This window comes from Mercenaria mercenaria, chromosome 13 (assembly GCF_021730395.1).
Source record: "Mercenaria mercenaria strain notata chromosome 13, MADL_Memer_1, whole genome shotgun sequence".
In the NCBI taxonomy this organism is placed as follows: Eukaryota; Metazoa; Mollusca; class Bivalvia; order Venerida; family Veneridae; genus Mercenaria; species Mercenaria mercenaria.
The window spans coordinates 75,515-96,176 of NC_069373.1; the positions used below are offsets into that span (position 1 = coordinate 75,515).

The following is a 20,662-nucleotide window of genomic DNA, read 5'->3' on the forward strand; positions in this document are numbered from 1 at the left end:
AAGTACGGATGAGTACGAACGTAGTGACAAGCTTTCAAATGTTTTATTCGAATTCTTCGCGAAATTGGATAAAAACAATCCAACTGATACTTACAAAAATCATTGAAATGATTCCTAAAAACAAACGATAGCGCAAGTTACAGGCAGTTCTTATACATTACGGTTATCAACAAAAATGAATCGACTCCGACTTCTAAAAGGCGGTGTAAACAAGGGTGGAGGAAGTACGTACATTTTTTTTGTGGGGGGGGGGGGGGGGGGGGGTGTAGTGCGTTTGGTTTTGGTAACTGATACGGCAAAACATACTTTGGACTAGATTGCATCTTTATGCAACAAGAAGAGAATATTATGGAAGAATCAAGACGCAGATAGCAGGTGTCAATCTGCGCAGAAATCCGTTTATTCATCCCTGACAAAGCATTTCAAAAATAAAAATCATGTATTAACAGCACGTGAATTGCCTTGTTTGCACACGATTTTTCTCCCGTTAATACATGGGCGGATCAAGTAAGAAAAGTAGTTTTTATTCAAAAATAAACTTCATTTCTTATTTTTATCATGTACAGTTTGGAAGATGTAGTTTTGTAACCTACCTCCTTAATTTGTTCATAGGAATTAAATCTGTGGTTTAAAGCGCAATCACGAAACCGACGAAAATTGAACCTCCACAAAAATTAATGATTTCACAGAAGTTGACTAGAAATTAAAATCCAACACTTTTTATATCTAGCATATTGATGCTGTGCATTTGTGTTTTATTTCTCAGAAATATAGCATTTGCTTTCTGCATTCTTTAAAGTCAAACATTTCTTATTTCAGGACTAATTTAACTACTGCTTGACATACCGTTTGTGTTTACCGTGTTAAGTTAATCGATTACATTGTTGCATGCGACCGAGCTCATCGGGTATATCACTATCGGCGTTACATCTGCGTTACAAATAAATCTAATTTCACTTTTCATTTTGAAAAGGCCTCGTATGTTAAGAAAATCCCTCATCATAGTTTGTATCAATACATAGCATTTTTACTGGAGTATATTTGCTGATGCGACGTTGTCGGAAAATTGTGTTGGGAATATTATCAGGACTTGTTTTTATCTGGAGTGCAATCTTTTTTAAGTCTGGTAATTATAATATTTTTTTCACTGATCTAAACTATAGGCTTTTAAAGTGATACAAATATATATGGTATGATAAATACAGGGTTAATTCAGATCAATTTAGTTTATGTATGTATAGAATATCAACAAAGGCATTAATTATCTCCGAACACATCACCGGTGATATTATTTACACTCAAAAATAAACTACAAGGATAGCTTAACTTAAGAAATGTAAGCCATTAAGTGACATCCAATACGCAATAACGCAAATTATTAAGAATATTCTGTAAATATTTAGTCATCTGCATTAGTTTTGGAGAAACCAGTAGTTCAGAATGGGGCATCGTTTTGCAAAAAATATGTTAGAGATATGAAACTTGTTACTATGACCTAGTTTTATAAACTTGAAAAAAAAACGTGTGGAGTTCAATTCGATATTTGCATTAATTTCTGAGATAACAACTTGCATGCAAAACTTAACCAGGGTTTTCTATGTCCAAAAGGGGTCATAATTTGGCTAAACTTTCTGTCAGAATTATGAGCCTTGAGCATGAATATTGACTTAGAAGAAGAAAAATAGTTGCGAAGCTATGTGCCTTACTTGAATGCAAATCTTAAACCAAGGTAGGGTGAGTAGAATAGCTTGGACTATGCTTCAGATAGTCGAGCTAAAATAAAATTGTCTGATGCATCGACTCTTCGAGAAATTTTACTCTGCACATTCAGTTATGCATTTTCCAACGTTAAAACATTCTTTCCTAAAAATAGCATTTACCAGTAAATAAAATGTTTGCGTTACTAGGGGTACCTTTATATTTCTTCTTAAACATTAGATTGATGTTAATCTTAAGATAATGTTTATGCACAAGTACAACCCTAAGCATCAAAAAGAAAGAATACTAAGAGTTTTAAGATTGAAACGAAATATTAACGAACTTAAATGGTAGACGCTTGCAGTTTATGGAAGATAAAAGCGCGTCTCGCTTATAGTCTTGAACATTGGATAACAATGTAAATGAATGTTTGATAATACAATTTAGCACCCAAAATATTTCCTATGTAGATAAAACGGTAATTACATAAATTGTGACGTAAAAATATTTTGTCATGCTGCTGTAAATGAAATGTATTATCTATACATGTTTGTACGTTCTGACGTCGCAAATTCAAATCGACAGACGAGAAATTTTGGAAAAATATATATTTCTCTTTTCCCCTTTCACAAATATTACAATCACTATCTTTAAAACCATTGAACAGTCATGGAAAAAACACAAATTATAATTAACACCAAAAAGTTTCTACTACCATCCCTATTCTACAGAGCTAAAGTCATAAATCTTAAAAAGCCATAGACTGTAGTTCGTTAAATTAAACAGGGGTTTTCTAGAATGTCGGCCAAAGGTGTTTTTTCTCTGAGCAAAAATTATGATCAGTTACTTTCTTTTTTAAATCGTTCTTCTTTTTAATTTAGTACGAAAACTGTATCTCTGGATGATTGTTTGCCATAATACCATATCATAGACCTACCAAAGCAGTTCTTTTTGGCCGAAAGTTGGTCTCAATTTTCTAAAAAATCACGTCAATAATGGCAATAAAAAATTAAAATAGTTAGTGTCTATTATCCAAGGATTACATAAGTTCCGATTTCTATATACGATTGAATTTGAACATAAAATCATCACGCTTAATCTTCATAATTAAACTATAGGCCTAATTATATTCTGTTAGGTTTACACATTTTCATAGGCCTAGCTTTCAAATTTGAAGTATTTTTGGTTTGTGATTAGTTTCTGGGATCATAGTTCATGTGAAGTTGTTGATACAGCTGTTTCAATATGAATTATAATATTCATTCACTCTCGGTGCAGATGTATATCTATTGTCAAACTCTTGCTCAGAATATTTGTGAAGTTTTCGATTGTCGAGATTTAATTTTAATGCAGTCTACGATTTATAGCAAGCACATATCGCATTCAGAAATTGTGGATTATTATTAATTCAAATATTTGTAATAATAGAACATAGATTTAAAACGGATCCGGAATTCCTGATATTTGCAGCCATTGCCATAACACTACTTCTTTAAATGTTATGCTCTGCCTTTTAGGTAGCACCTAAGTTCATTTTATTCTTATACAGTTCGTCATGCCCGACTTGTTGATTAGAGATTGATGTAAGGAATATTTTAAAGTATAAAACAAACGTATGATAAAGTTCCAAAGACAAGTCTCTACTCCTGCTTCAAACAACTGCAAAAAAAAAGACCCCGATTAAATATCAAGACACAGAGGAAGGTTGTTAATTGGTTCATTATAAATTAAACGAATCAGCTACAGTCAGGCATTCAGAATATGTGAAAGCAATATCAGCCATGCAACATTAACATCAACAGTTATTAATTGTTGTTTTTTGGATATTTGCATTTCTACTTTCTTTTACACAATCACAATTGCACGAACGAACGCAAGCACGCACACAGGCACGCACACACGCACGAACTTACACATTAAGGAACATTTTCTATTATTATACCCATTAATGGCACATTGTGGCCATTTTGAACAGAAACACTCAAAACATAGAAAATAGTCTATTTTACAGATAGAGGAGCAACTTGGACAGTTAAAATGTGCACACATCTGATGTTCCAAAATATAATCAGATCTGTTTTTATTTTGTTGTTTCATGCCTTTGGAGTGCTATGGGGCGCCGTTTTCCTATTTTCTAGGCATATCACAAATTCGATTTCCTAATATCAAGAATTACTTTTTTATATCAAGAAATCGAATTTGTGATATCAAGAAATCAATTTTTTGATATCAGGAATTCATTTTTGATATCATGAAATGCTGTCTATTTTTTTATATCAAAGTCGATTTTTTGATATCAGGAAATGAATTTTTGATATAAAAAATCGATTTCTTGAAATCAGGAATTCGATTTCTTGATATCAGAAAATCATTTCTTGATATCAAAAAATTAGTTATATTTTTTGATATCAGGAAATCGAATTCTTGTTATCAAGAAATCATTTCTAGTTATCTAGAAATACGGACTATTTTTTGATATCAAGAATTCGATTTCTTGATATCAAAAATTCGATTTTTTGATATCAAATATTGCCAGTATTTCTTGATATAAAAAATCCCGCCTTTCTAAGAATAGACATGCAATTAGGGATAACCCCTAATTAATTTATTCAGTGCGGGGTACGGAACGCCTAGACTGTCTTGACATAATGATTATCAGTTTGTCATGTGCTTTTTTCAATATATTCGGTACAAATCATAATCTTTCTTGTAGATAAAGCAGTTTGTTATGTACATTTACTAGTTTGTCCGGTACATTTCTTAGTTTATGTTGTGCATTCACTAGTTTTTGCTGTCCAATTAATAGTTCGTTATGTGCTTTTCTCAATATGTTCGGTACAAATCATAATTTGTTATGTAGATAAAACAGTTTGTTATTTACATTTACTAGTTTGTCCGGTAAAGGACAGGATATGATAAGGATTAAAAATGGCCCCCACTAAATATGCATGTAAAACAACACCATTCCATTGGTAATTAACTATATTTTTCAAAATCGACTAAGATATAATGACCAGACGTCGGTAATGAACCAAAAATAATTGATTATTACACTTATCTAAGACTTACGCTGAATAGATATTTGATCATTTAGAATGGGGGTATAGAAAACTATTTTGCAATATATTTTATTTTATATTGCTGAACCCTATAAATTGTATGTCATCACAATATACAGTGATCCATCTACTTGAAACGAAGTTTTATTTTGTATTCTAAGACAGAATGATCGTGCAAAAAACAAGGAATACAAGAGAGACAACTTTTTCATGTAAGGACGATGGAAAACTCTTTTAAGAAATAAGAGGGTTTTTTTTATTTTATCTACATAGGCGTATTCTCTACTTATTATGTCTGTTTCGTTTTATTTCGTATCAAGAAAATTTCTAAAACTAAAATCCAAAAACTTTCATTTCATATGCGCTACCATAGCAACATAGAAACAGTTTTGCATTTTGTTTTATTTATAGTAATTTAGCGAGGTATTTCACATACTTGATGAAATTTTAACTTTTAAAAATATTTTTGCTTTTATATCTCCTTACATATTTTGTGTTGTTTGTTTTTGTTTCGTATGCGAAAAGTTCTTCTTGTGTGACATTCGTATAAAACAAAACATTCGTCGAATAAATCAGGAGGCAGGACTTTGTCTTACAAGTTTACATTCTTCATATTTTCGGTGATTTTGTATTTAAATATGTAATGAAGTATTTTCATCAAGTAAGTTGAAAAAAACGACAGTGTTCATTTTACTTGAATAAATAATATATGAGTTAAATATTATTATATCCTTACCACATAATTAAAACACGTACCCGTAGAAATGTCGCCGGAAACGAGTTAGATCGGTATTACAACTATGGATGCATATCTATGTAGTTTATTCACATTAATTTCTTGGATTAAATCAAAAACGTTTCCTTTGACACGAAACTATAATATCGATATGAGAAGCACGAAATATACATTAGCGTATGTAAGATCATTACGAAGGAGTGACATGAAAGGCACGTGCAGTTTCCCGCCAAAATGCCCTTATATATTTAACGTAAAATGATTACGATTTTCTTGCAAAAGATTTTGGATTATAGATGAAAGAAAATTATTTGATTTAGTCCATTTTGTTAAATTCCAATTACAATTGCTGCATTTATATTATATATTGCGTTTATATTAAAATCAGTTTACAACACGACCTGGGATATACCCAAGTAGTAACATTTGTATGGGCGCATTTAGACATTTGATTTTATTCTAATGGTATTGAACACTGAATTCATTAGAGCGGTAGGTATAAATTGTTTACAAAATAACAATAGGTCATTGTTGCACAGTGAGAAGCAGATGACCCGGCTTTCCTCTGGATTACCGCTTTTCCTATCCTCGAATAGAAAGACAGACAAATTCGAGACGACACGGCTGCAGCGATAAAGAACCGGCATAGTTGCTCAGTACGCACGTGTTAGTCTAAGAAACATCTGCGCACGTGCCCACGTATAAGCTAATAAGTGATGTCTATAGTAAGCTTTCCATCATGCCGAGTGATATGTGCGCAGAGGTATTTTTTATAATAATACGCGCGCAGATGTTTAATACAATTACGTGCGCACGTAACACGTAACGTAATTCTTATTACGTGCGCAAGTAAGAGATATTACGTGAGCACGAAGTAACTAATACGTGCGCACGTTTTAGCATGACAAAATATCCATATCCCCCTTTGTGATACCTTAACTACATGTATATACATTCCTCGTTTTTTAAAAATCATTACTGTTATTCTAGAAAAGAAAGAGAAAAAACACAACACCTGTATATGTGCCTTCATTTCAAAAGCGTATTCATTAACATTGCAGAGAGCCTAGCTAGTCCGGGCCCGCTTCGATGAATGGATTCATCAGGAATGAAATGTCGAAATTGATTTATATAAGTTGAAGAACTTGCTTCGCAAGCTCAATAAGGACACCGCAGATTTGCGGATCGCAGGATCGCGAGTGCGATCCCCGGGCGAGGCTTTTCCTCTCCGTGACGATTTGATAGGGGGTATTGTGACTATAATCATTCGTCCTCCGTCTCATAACCATGTGGGAAAGTTGACAACTACTTGCGGACAACAGGTGTTTACTGATACGGAATCCAGGAACTCTGGTTAAGTTAATTGTCCGTTAAGTACTGTTGAAAAACGGCGTTAAAACGCAAAACAAAACAAATCACAATCAACCTACAATAAATTATTAAAAACAATTATAAGATGACGCGTCTTTAGATATAATAGATATTCTTTAAACACAAATATAGCTTAGCTATTGTGTTTTAAATAATGTTTATACAGGGATTTTATCTTTTATTCACACCGGAAATGACATGTCAGTGACATTAATTGACTGAACATACATTTATTTATGAAACTTCGTACGGCGATGAAACGGAGTATTTTAAAATCGATGAAACAATTCTGTGTTGATGACTTACTAGTTTTCATACGTCATAAAAAAGAAGTATAAAATCACATGTTTATAACTTTATCATGCACTAACATACAGTAAAAGAATAATTGACTAATTATAGAAATAACGCGGTTAAATAGTTTAAAATATTTTAACTCGCGGCTAAAAATATAAAATCTAAATATGGTTTGCAACTCACCAACAAAGAATAGTACTTTCTGTCGTTTTTGACAGAAAAAAAACGTTTAACAGGATTTGTTGGGAATCGATCTCGCATACCACTGGCACTAGGCATAAAATTTTATTTCAACCGTCGTGCGTACCGATTGCGTCACTGAGACGTGTATACAAATTACGTCATAATGTTTACATATAAGAACTATCTACATGTGTCTACTAGTTGCGGTGTGCATGAGTTATCTTTCTTGTCTCTATAACATTTATGTAAACTATGTTGCCTCGTTATTGGACCGTGGACCCAGGACTAACGAAAGTCTACAACGAACAGCTAGTATTAAACCCATTTATTCACGGAACATATGTGTATGTACTCATGTGCGTGAATATTGCCGTGTGTGTGTGGTAAAAGCTGAAACAATACAAAAGAATGTCTTACTATTAACACTAATACATTTTGTAAACTAAGACTTACCAAAATTACACAATTTTACAATGACATAGCCTTTTTAATATTCTATTCTGCAAATTTCTCTTTTCAATAAAAACCTTTTGAATATTTTATATGTAGTTTATAAACCTGACAAATAAATAAATTTACCCATTTAAGTAACATTTACGGTGTCTAAAATATAAATTTCCCAGATTTACTTGTGTACGAAAAGCCTAAGTACGAACTGCCAATTCAACATTCTTGAATAAAATGTTCATACAACTCTCATAGTTACAAATTACAAGCAGAACCACAATAGGGGATAGTGTTTTCATAAAATACCTACATCGATGCGACTGAGAAGGCATCTAAGAGTAATTACAGGCTGGTTTCTAACAAATTTTACTGTTGCAGCATGCTACGCGCCACTTCGAAATGCAAATCACGTGATGTGCCTAAAACCAGAACGACTACGCAGCGGAAAAAATCCAAGTCGGCTATTAGGTTACACAATACTAAATTTCAATCCAGCACACTCCCCACCTGTTATTAACAATAACACAATACAACTTCATAATAACAAAGCATTTGCAGCAAATAAAAGAAAATACAGTAACCTCCCGATATCAAAATCGTCTAAGATTCTCTATGCCACATGTCTTTATATCGAGGTTACACTGTATTTCAGATTTTAGCATACAGAAAATAATACATTGCAACACGAACATTATTTTATCTGTATTAAGTAACGTCTGTTTTGGCGCCACGTTAAAAAGCGATAAAAATCGGTTGGTTTCTCTCATTTTATTTTCAATTTACAGCAACGAAACTTACATTTTTATGTGTGTTATACAAAGGTATACGGCGCTAGAATGTATTTGTCACGTTCATTTTTAAATTATGAAAAAAATGAAGAAAAACGACATTCTCAATTTTTAGATTTGTAGATTCAATGGCACACTTTTCTAATTTACAAAAAAATAAAAAAATAAAAAAATAAAATAAAGAAGATTTTTTTGGCCAAGTTTTTAATATTTTCAAGATAAATTGACATTTGATAGAAAATTTAAAATATTAAGTTCTTTTACCATTCAGTTATTTTTAATTAATAGTTTATTAAACATATCCGTCAGTAAAATGTGACATCAAAATATAACGCAAAATAATCCATTTAATTAACCTTGCGTCAATAGAATAATATGGATGAACAAACACAATACGTTTTTACCCACGATTTGTCTGTATGTGCATATGACAGAAATATCAAAGTATCAAGCTTTAAATAAGTACTTTATGTTAAATGTATATATGCATGCATGTCATAGTATGTACTCTTCCTGTGTGGAGGTAAGAAAAGAATTATATTCTATTTTCTATTCAGAACATTTTTGCTGAAAAACAAATCATCTTATAAGGGGAATTAAGCACTGAACATCAGTGAAAATTGTCTTGCATATCACAATATTTTAGTTTTAATAAATCAAACTTGAATATTAAATAAAAAGAAATCAATAAGTATATGTATTAACTCGTTTTCATAGCATTTGGGAAAATGTTTTATTGCATTTGATTAAACATTCGATATAGGTTTCTCCGCGCAATATCGATGCGATCCCAAACTGTTACACGTACGTGCAGTGAACTTCTACACATAGCTACAAGTATAACTTATCAGATTTATGTTTTACAAGTACATTTTAAGCTTGTACAATGAAATTGCACAAGCTGTCGCACTCTGAATTTCAACAACTTGGGAGTTTAAAGAAATACGAAATTTAGAAATGAAATGCTACTCGTATATGTGCACTTACAACAGTGCTGAAACGTACATTAAAAATTGCATTTTTTTTATTTCCTATCAAAATATGATAGCACTGAGTTTATTATTTTTGACATGTTTGTTACACTAGCACTTTTCCGACCTTCCAAGTTAATATTGGGCGTATACTCTACTCACGGTCATAACAGTGTGCCAATTTAAGCATTTCATACTGCTGGAATAATGTTGCAAATAATTTGAATGTTGACATACTTTCAATGTCTTTCCCTGTCTAAAAACAAAATGGAACTTTACAGTTCTAAAATTTTAAGGATACCAGCACTATATTATGCGATGTTATGTTTAGGAAAAAGATATTTATTTTAGACAAAATCATCTTATCTCGAGCCCACGACGTCTTATATCGAGCGCATGACATCTTATCTTGTGCGCATGACATCCAATCGTGTTTGACATTTTAACTCATGCGTGCATATAATCTCCTGCGTATGACATATTATCCTTTTCCTTGAATAATGCACAAACGGAAATATGGGGTTTCCTCCATCATCAAAAGCTCGAAAGCCGCTATTTGACTAAAATTGAGTCAGTGTGACGTCATTTTCAACATCCGTCAGTTTATTTGTTTTTGCTCCACTTTGGATAAATGCTACACGCTTGCCTCAGTGTGATGACTTTTTGTGAGCAGAGTCTTTGTCTAACCCCTCAGTCAATTGTGACATTTACCTTACAAATAGCGGTCCTATGTTTGCTCGCGAGAATCGATCTCACTGAGCACAGCATAAAGTATTTTCAAAATATACGACGAAGTTATGATCTAGATAAAAAATAGCCGGACAGATGGACGGACGGACGCACGCATGTACGCATGCATGCACGCACTCACGCATGAATACTTCACTGTATCTATTTGACATGAACTATTTTGTTATTTAACAGTTACACATTGCGTCACTGTTGAACCCACCGATGGATTAAAGGATATGGGGTGGGGGTCAGGTAAGTTGGGATACAGTAGTAATATTTCGTTTGGGACAGACAAATATATCATAACTATTCATTACTTTCACCACTTTTTATCTCAAAGACGGGATATGATAAGAACCAAAAATGGCCCCACTAAATATGCATGTAAAACAACAACAGTCCATTGATAATTAACTATATTTTTCTAAATCCACCCAGATATAATGACCAGACGTCGGTAATGAACCAAAAATAATCGATTATTACATCTATCTAAGACTTATGCCGAAAAGGTATTTGAGTATTTAAAATGGGGGTATAGAAAACTATTTTGCAATATATTTTACTTTATATTGCTGAACCCTATGAATTGTATGTCGTCACAATACACAGTAATCTAACTTCTTGAAACGAATTTTTATTTTGTATTCTAAGACAGAATGATCGTGCAAAAACAAGGGAGATAACTCTTTTATGTAAGGACGACCGAAAACTCTTTTAAAAATTATTTTTTATTTTATTTTATACATCTACATAGGTTTATTTTCTAACTACTATGTCTGTTTCGTTTTATTACGTATCAAGAAAATTCCTAAAACTATTATCCAAAACTTTCATTTCATATGCGTTACCATAGCAACATAGAAACAGGATTTTTTATGGATTTATAGTAATTTAGCGAGTTATTTCACATTCTTGATGAAATATTAACTTTTAAAAAACATCTTTGCTTCTATATCTCCTTACATATTTAGTGTTTTTAGCTCACCTGAGCCAAAGGCTCATGGTGAGCTTTTGTGACCGCTCAATGTGCGTCGTCCGTCGTGCGTCGTGTGTCCCCCAACATTTTATAAAAAAATCTTCTTCTTGAACACCACTGGGCAGAATTATACTAAACTTCTAAGGAATTATCCTTGGGTAGCCCCTTTTCAAAAATGTTTAAAAAATTGAATTCCATGCAGAACTCTGGTTGCCATGGCGACTGAAAGGAACAACTTTAAGAATCTTCTTGTCCAAAATCACAGGGTCTAGGGCTTTGATATCTGGTGTGTAGCATCATCTAGTGGTCCTCACAAAGATTGTTCAAATTATCTCCCTAGGGTCAAATATGGCCCCGCCCCGGGGGTCACATGATTTATATAGACTATATAGGGAAAACTTTGAAAATCTTCTTGTACAAAACCAAATGGCCTAGGGCTTTGATATTTGGTATGTAGCATAATCTAGTGGTCCTCTACAAAGATTGTTAAAATTATCTCCCTAGGGTCAAATATTGCCCCGCCCCGCAGGTCCCAAGTTTTACATTGACTTATGTAGGAAAAAAAGTTTAAAAATCTTCTTGTCTGAAACCACAACACTTAGAACTCTGATATTTTGTTTGTAGTATTGTCTTATAATCTTCAACCAACATTGTTCAAATTGTACCCCTTGGGTGAAAAAGGCCCTGCCCTGGGGGTCCAAAGTTTCATATAGACTTATATAGGAAAAAAACTTTAAAAATCTTCTTGTCGGAAACCATACGACCTAGGCTTTTGATATTTGGTATGATGCATTGTCTAGCAGTCCTCTACCAAAATTGTTTAAATTATGCCCCTGGGGTTAAAAGAGGCCCCGCCCTGGGGTCACTTAGTTATTATGTGAGTTATGTAGGAAAAAATACTTAAAAAATCATTTGATCCTATTTACAAGACTGTTTAATTATAATAACCTGATGATCTCAAGTAATATGATGTCACTTGACTGTGACCTTGATCTGCTGTCCTACATTCTTGTGTTTTAAGATACAGCCTTGAAATTTTGATGTTATACACAGTTTTGCACACCAATCGTAAAACTGAATTTCATTTGCCATGAATGTGACCTACTGACTTTCTTAATATTTGATCATCAGTTTGACATTTGAAACATGTAGCTCATATTACTCAGGTGAGTGGTCCAGGGTCATCATGATCCTCTTGTTTGTTTTATAGTCGGAATGTTCCTGTTGTGTGACATTCGTATAAAACAAACGTACCCGCAGAAACGTCGCCGGAACCGAGTTAAATTGGTATTATAACTAAGTTTATTCAACTTAATTTCTTGGATTAAATCAAAAACGTTTCCTTTGACACGAAACTATAATATCGATATGAGAAGCATATACTTTACATTAGCGTGTGTAAGATCATTACGGAAGGAGTGACATGAAAGGCACGTGCAGATTCCCGCTAAAATGCCCTTATATATGTAACGTAAAATGCTTCCGATTTCCTGCAAAAGATTTTGGGTTATAGATGAAAGAAAATTATTTTCTTTTACTCCATTATGTTATATTCCAATTATAAATGTTGCATTTATATTATATATTGCGTTTGTATTAAAATCAGTTTACAAGACGACCTGGGATATACCGAAGTAGTATCATTTGTATGCGCGCATAAAGACATTTGATTTTATTCTAATGGTATTAAACACTGAATTCATTATCGCGGTAGGTATAAATTGTTTACAAAATAACAAAAGGTCACGACTGCACAGTGAGAAGCAGATGATCAGGCTTTCCTTACCGCTTTTCCTTTCATCGAATAGAAAGGCAGACAGATTCGAGACGAAACGGTTGCAGCGATAAAGAACCGGCATAGTTGCTCAGTACGCACGTGTTAGTCTAAGAAACATCTGCGGACATGCCCACGTAATAGCTAATAAGTGATCGCTGTAGTAAGCTTTCCATCATGCCGAGTGATATGTGCGCAGAGGTATTTTAATACTAATACGTGCGCAGATGTTAAATACTATTACACGCGCACGTAACACGTAACGTTATTCTTATCACGTGCGCAAGTAATATATATTACTACATGTATATACATTCTCTGTTTTAAAAAAAAAATCATTTCTGTTATTCTAGAAAAGAGAGAGAAAAAACACAACACCTGTGTATGTGCCTTAATTTCAAAAGCGTATTCATTAACAGTGCAGGGAGCCTAGCTAGTGCTCCATGTAATAATCATGTGGGGAAGTTGACAATTACTTGCGGAGAACTGATTTTTCTTGGTACGAAATCCAGGAACTCTGGTTAAGTTAATTTTCCGTTACTTTTGAAAAACGGCGTTAAAACCCAAAGCAAAAAAATCACAATCAACCTATAATAAATTATTAAAACAATAATAAGATGACGCGTCTTTCGATATTTTATATATTCTTTAAAAACAAAATATAGTTTAGCTATTGTGTTTTAAAAATGGTTGTATAGAGATTTTATCTTTTATTCATAAAATAAGATATTTCACACCGGAAATGACATGTCAGTGACATTAATTGACTCAACATACATTTATTTATAAAATTTCGTACGGCAATGAAACGGAGTGTTTTAAAATTGATGAAAACATTCTGAGTTGTTGACTTGCTATTTTTCATACGTCATAAAAAAGAAGTATAAAAACACATGTTTTTAACTTTATCACAGACATACAGTAAAAGAATAATTGACTAATTATAGAAATAACGCGGTTAAATGGTTTAAAATAGTTTAACTCGCGGCTAAAAATATAAAATCTAAATATGGTCTGCAACTCACTATCAAAGAATAGTACTTTCTGTTGTTTTTGACAGAAAAAAAAAGATTTTCAGGATTTGTTGGGAATCGATCTTGCATACCACTGACGCCATAAAATTTCTTTTAACCGTCGTGCGTACCGATTGCGTCACAGAGACTTATATATAAAGTACGTCATAATATTTGCATACAAGAACTATCTACGTGTGCCTGCTAGTTGCGGTGTGCATGAGTTATCTTTCATGTCTCTATAACATTTATGTAAACAATAAATTTTCTTTTTAAACAATTTTAATTACACTTTATTCTTTCTTTAAAAATGCCGCTTAAACAGAATCAACTTGAATATAATCCTGAAATACAGTTCATGTAGATCTAAAACGTGCTACTGATCATTATAATGTCTAGATCTACTTTCAGTTTCACTTTTGCATTAAACTCGGCTCTAAACATTTAATTTTCTTATAAAAACAACGTTTGGTTATCAGTTTCATGATTAAAACAAAACTCCCGCGTATCTGTTTGATGCTCGGTTGCTTAGAGATGAGCACGTTATCCTGTTTCCTTCAAAGAAAAGTAAGGCTAAAAATTGCGAAAAAAATATGACCCGGACCGGGTGTCAAGCTGATTTTTTTCTGAAAATGTATGTTTTAGTAACTTTATTTTCTCAGCAAAACTTCAGCTTGACACCAGGTCCGACTCACAATGAAAATTGAGCATGTAGTGTGTAAATCGCGTGTAAAAACGGTAAAAATCACGGACCCCGAGTATTTTAAAGGTCTGAGTCGTACAAATAACTTGGTTTTGAAGGTTTTTAAAGTCTTAGTTTTAATGATTATGATCTTCCTTTTTGTTTTAGACAATTAAAATTTCAATTATGGAGTTTTCATATTCTAATTATTTAGGGGGCCATTTCGCATATCTTATCATATCTCGTCCTTTGATGAATGCAATCGTATTTCATTATTCCGGAAGGCCAAACTTGATACGACGTTTCTTTTAGAGGGTGGTGCTGTTCAGATAGGCGAAGATGAAGTTTAATGTCATTTCAAAGTAAGATGTAAAAGATGTGCTAAAATCACGTTTGTATGCAAAGCGTTTCAATTATTTCACACAGTTTTAGCCGAATGTCATAAAATAATGTTTTATCAGCTCGTCATAAAAGCAACTGTACCAAAGCTTGTTACATGGTCATACATAGAATGATGATAAAATTTGATTGAATTATGTGACTTTACCTCCATCTTCAATTACGATGAACTTTTAAGGTTTATGAAATAACCATAAATTTATGTTGGGCTGCAAGTTGCATGATGTGTATCATCTCTCTCTCTCTCTCTCTCTCTCTCTCTCTCTTATATATATATATATATATATATATATATATATATATATATATATATATATATATATATATATAAACATTTGCATATATATACTCAAATCTCTGTTTTCATGTCTCACAAATCAATAGTGACTTTTTAGTCTTTATAACTGATTGGGACCAGAGAAGCTATATTTTCTCTCTCTGAAAGTTAACTGGATCTCGAGGATACATTGAATATATATAAATAATTTGCATTACGGGATATAATTATATTCAGAACAGTTGACTAGGATACAAGTTCGCATTATAAATTATTATATAGTAGAGAGAATTTATATGAACTAATCACCACCACAATATACCAGATCAATTACGGCAAAGTGCCTAGCAGCACAAACGAACACGCACATGCCACAGCATGTGGCATATATATTAAATGGTATTGGGGGATGGTTTCCCCTATGAAACTAGACTAATGTGTAGGGAACCGCTAAAACTTTATATGCATATTTAATAGGGACCCTTTAATTAACCAAATACAAGTATTGTATACATATGTGTTAATGTATTTGCACCTGTTTGACTCAATAGCATCACGATCACAAATTCCAAATGTAAGGTCAAAGTGAAAATATTAAAATGAACAAAAACAAATTTTCAAAGATTCTTCTTTCCGCATTTCATCAATTATAGATTATTTCATCTGCACTAAATATACAACATATTTCTAATAAATGTTTTATTTTTAAACTTATGTGGCCACTGCAAACATTTTTTCTAAGGTTATTCAATAATCATATTCATGTTTACACAATTAATTAGAAGCAGAGGGCCCAAACTGTCATGACCAAAATACATTACGTTTGCTATAAAACATTACAGTTACCAACAAAGTGCACTAAAGTACTTGCTTAAGCACTTAAATATGATTCAGGCACAAACACTGCTTGACCTGGAAATACACAATATTCAACCAGATTACTGATTTTAGCTCACCTGAGCACGAAGTGTTCGGGATGAGCTATTTGAACAACTCACCGTATGTCTTACGTCCGCCGTTCATAAATCCGCAATTTTTGTAGAGACCACTGGCCGTGAGCTCTACCTAAATGTCACAAAGGCGCTTTGGTGTATTTCTGGGCCTGCATCAGTGCGTGCGTGCGTCCGGTTTATTCATTAATTTAGCACATATGTTTGCCTCAGTGACACGGTATGTCGCGTGCAAGAGCCAGCTTGGTAGCTTAAAGATGAAGGTCATATTTTTTGAGGTCAGATATAAAAAATTGGTGCAGTTTTCTTTGTCCGGGCTTCAACTCAGCCATGGATTGAGGGTTTCTTGAATAATGTGACACAATAGTTTGTCTCAATGAGACAGGCTGTCAGCGTGATCATTTGATAAGTCAAGGAAAAACGTAGTTGTCAAAGGTCAAACGTTGATGCAGTTTTCCTTGTCTGGTCTGTAACTTAGTAATAACTAGGCAGAAATGTTTGCCGCAATCAATTTTGGCGTCGCAGAATAGTATCATAAATGTAAGTCTTTTTCAGAACTGGTAGGCTCGACATGTTGCCCGTCGGCATTTAGTTTTATCTTCAGATGGCATGTCATCTAAAGCAAAGGGTCAGAATAGCACCAACTTTTGCTCTTTGCTCGTACCATCCTTGCATAGTCTTCTTTCATGTTTGTTTAAATGTTTAGCTTGTCCTATTTTAGAGGCCACAAGAGCTAAAATAGAAAAACAAAAACACTTTTAAATGCCTTTTCTAACGAAACGCTTGATAGATCTTCATCTACTTTAGTTTGTAGTATTAGTTTAAGGTCCTCTCGCAGTCTGGTTGAAATGGGTGTACTTGGCCCCTTTAAGGACCACTTCAGCTAAAAGTAGAAAAATAAACTTAAAAAAACTACTGCATACGAACTTCTGGATGTATCGGCATCAGACTTAACCTGCAGCATCATATAAGGTCTTCTCCCAATGCTGTTTAATTAGACATCACTTCGCCTATTTTAAGAGGCTGCTAGACCTAAAAATAGAAATGATATTAAACAAATTCTCCTCATTAACAGCTTGATGTATCTTCAGTAACTTTATTTGTAGCATCAAAATAAGGTACTCTCACAAATATATGGAAATGAGAAAACTTGGGCTCTTTTAGGTGTCACTATAGTTTAGAATAGAAATATCTTTAAATGACACGCCCGATGGATCTGATCAAACTTAATATATAGCACCAATATAAAGTCCTCGCCAATTTCTTTTTCATTTTTGCAAACGGAGGCATTTGGCTCTTTTTAGGGACTGCTAAAAGTAAAAATAGAAACATCATAAAGAGACCTTCCAAGACACTCTCAACCTGATTTGATTTCATGTTGGTGTTTTAACGACCGAATTGCAAAGAACTAACAATTAAAAAGTGTACGAACTGTCATATTTCACACTAATTTATTTATTGGGAAGGAGGGAGGCAGGGATGTAGACGGGCACTGGGATTTTTGTTTTAAAAGTCGCTTTAGTTCCACTTCAAAAATCTTCCTTATTTTAAAATACTAAATAAAAATGTAGCTCTGGAATCATTCAAAGAAATCTGGGCCAATATCATATTTTTGAACAAATGAACTATTTTCGTGACAGCCATAATTATATTCTTTACTTTTAAATTGCTTTTTGAATTAATATCTTATAGCGAACATTGTCTTAGTGATTAAGAAAAAACAGCGTTTCCGTCGCCGTTTAAACATTAAAAGTAGAAGAAAAGTGAAAGACCGATTTATTAGATTTTTATTGCATTATGTTACACCGAAAATTTCAATAAATGAACAGTTACCTACACAATATATATCTATAAGGAGGTGGGAGTTGGGAGAGCACCCTCTTTTGTGTGTGTATATATGGTTTCTTCTTATTGACAAGTTTACCATGAAAGCTTACTAGAATGCCGCATTTGACGTTCAAAATAATCAAAGCAATCTATATTATTACTTCCTACAAGGGTCTCGCACCCTAAGAACAACTCATTTTAGCTTGAGTTTCTAGAAGCCAATTTGTCATTAAATTTCGTATATCAATTTTACAGTTACTGACAACCATATTTTAGTGTTTAAATCCTTTAGAATTATAGGTCATATGGCGACTTTCCAGCTTTTATGGTGAAGGAAGGGAAGTCTCCAGTTGCCACTCCGTGCATTATTTCATCACGTTTAACGTTCTCTATCTATCAGACGGCTTGTGACTTGACGTCTCTTAATTGCTTTTTGTACTTTTAGCACGTGTAAATGTTGAGTTCTGCTCAACCCGTGGCTAGAGGGCGTGGACGGTAGCATGCATTTCCACTACCGTCCATGAACAGCCTGCAACATTTTCGTTTTTTTCGTGTTGACCGACCTGTGAAGATTCCACTTCTTCTATTTTATTATCACATCAGCGTTGTTTGTGCCGTGTGGCGGCCGAAAAATGTCTCCCCGTCATTCAATCTGGGCTGTTATATTTCGATCGTTTCAGATCGTTCAGCACGACTTATATGTCGTGTTATTGGTATTGTTTAGTTTCTCCGCATGACCAATTCGCCCTGGGTGGTTCCAATACTCCCGCTTCCATAGCCTTGGGTATCGTATAATCACCCCTTGGATATGGTGCCTGCTTTTTAATTTTGTCTTTTGACAGTGCCTGTGACATGCAAGCTCCATAACCTCAGATCCCCTTTCTAAATTCCAGTTTGTTTAGTTCTTCCCATTGATTTCTCGTTTGGGGAAAACCCATTACTTTATCTGGGGACCAAACGCCGCTTTTCATGGAATTACACGCCACAACCCGTGTATCATCGAAGGTTCCATGTTCACCACCGTTTGATTACATCTGCGGATGTCTCTGAATTGCTTTTTGTACTTTTAGCATGTGTACATGTTGAGTTCTGCTCAACCCGGGGCTAGAGGGCGTGCACGGTAGCATGCATTTCCACTACCGTACATGAACAGCTCAATCAAACCGAGCCTGCAACATTTTCGTTTTTGTCGCGTTGGGCGACCTGTGAAGTGTCCACTTTTTCTAGTTTGCAATAGGTCTACATAGTTATGAAATTTGATTTACCTACACTGTTTTGCTTTGGTCGGTTTGTCATCACACCGACACAATAAAAGGTCATATGGCGAATTTCCAACTTTTATGGTGAAAGAAGACTCCGGTTGCCCCTCTGTGCATTGTTTCATCACGAGCGTGCACCTCGGTAAACCATTGACCTACTGAAGACAGCGGGATGACTTCCTCACATGAAGAATTAGTCGCCATGAGTGGTGCTCGAAACAACATCGACGAGGGACATATTAAGAAATAAAGGTGACCTTTCTCCATTTTTTTGCTTAAAACCTATTATCAGATTAGCAATACAGGGTAACCATTAGCATGGTTACCTTAGCGGGGAGATTTAATATTCAAATATACAATAAAATCTATCAGAGCTGTTCTACAATTTAATTTTTTTTCCAGGGAAACATGCTTACGAACCGCCCTAATTTGTTCTTGAACCAATCATTTCCGGTTGGCTATATCCCTGTTAATCAGTTTATCTTTCGGTATATTGTGGTCAAAATTAGGAACTGCAATTTGGATCTGGATGTGTTTATATAGAAATTAATTTAATCAAGCAAATCTTTCTCTAGAACTTTCGACACCTCGCGCTGATTATGTTATTTGTTTCGAAACAAACTCTCTAGCGTGTTTAAGGTCCAAGAAACAGGTGAGCGATTGCCAATGAGTCCCTATTAAGGTATGACCCACCTAAAAGTGAATATTTCAAATGTTCAAAACAATGTTGCAGCTATGTACTGTATCCAGTGAGAGACGTGTATGCATTTGTTTTATAGATTTTGTATAATTCGTGTTATTTAATCAAGCTCAAGTAGAGACAAATTTCAAAGAGATGGCCACTGTCCAAAATGTTTTCAGAAAATTTATTATACCATTAAAAAAATACTATTGAAACTATTGGTAAACAATTATAAAACACAAAATAAAACTGTAGATATCATTTTTGCTAGGGTGCCTCAAGTAAAAGTATTTAATGAGACAAAATTCTAACTCCAATATTGAAAAATTAAGGTCGAGTCCTGTTGATTGTTTTAAGTTTTGTTCACTTTATTCAAAGATAATTTAGGGCAGAAGTAACACCTACCTACATGTCTTCCACAATATGTAATCTAAAAAGTAAAGGCAAAATAGAGAACTTTTACCGCATATAACTCGTTATTTTTAAATATGTCTAACTCTGCCCCGTTCTGTAAAGTCACTGTGAACAACAAGAATCA

The 20,662-nt window shown here is 33.8% G+C and overlaps 1 protein-coding gene across 1 annotated transcript in view; it reads left to right on the top strand.

Annotated features, from left to right (window-relative positions):
- Positions 1-889: 889 nt before the first annotated feature.
- Positions 890-20,662, top strand: part of LOC128547684 (glycoprotein-N-acetylgalactosamine 3-beta-galactosyltransferase 1-like) — a 30,919-nt gene continuing 11,146 nt past the window's right edge. The window contains exon 1 of the mRNA XM_053520763.1: positions 890-1,126. Coding sequence (XP_053376738.1) covers positions 1,048-1,126 — 79 coding nt within the window. The 5' untranslated portion in view covers positions 890-1,047. The remainder of the gene's footprint in view (positions 1,127-20,662) is intronic.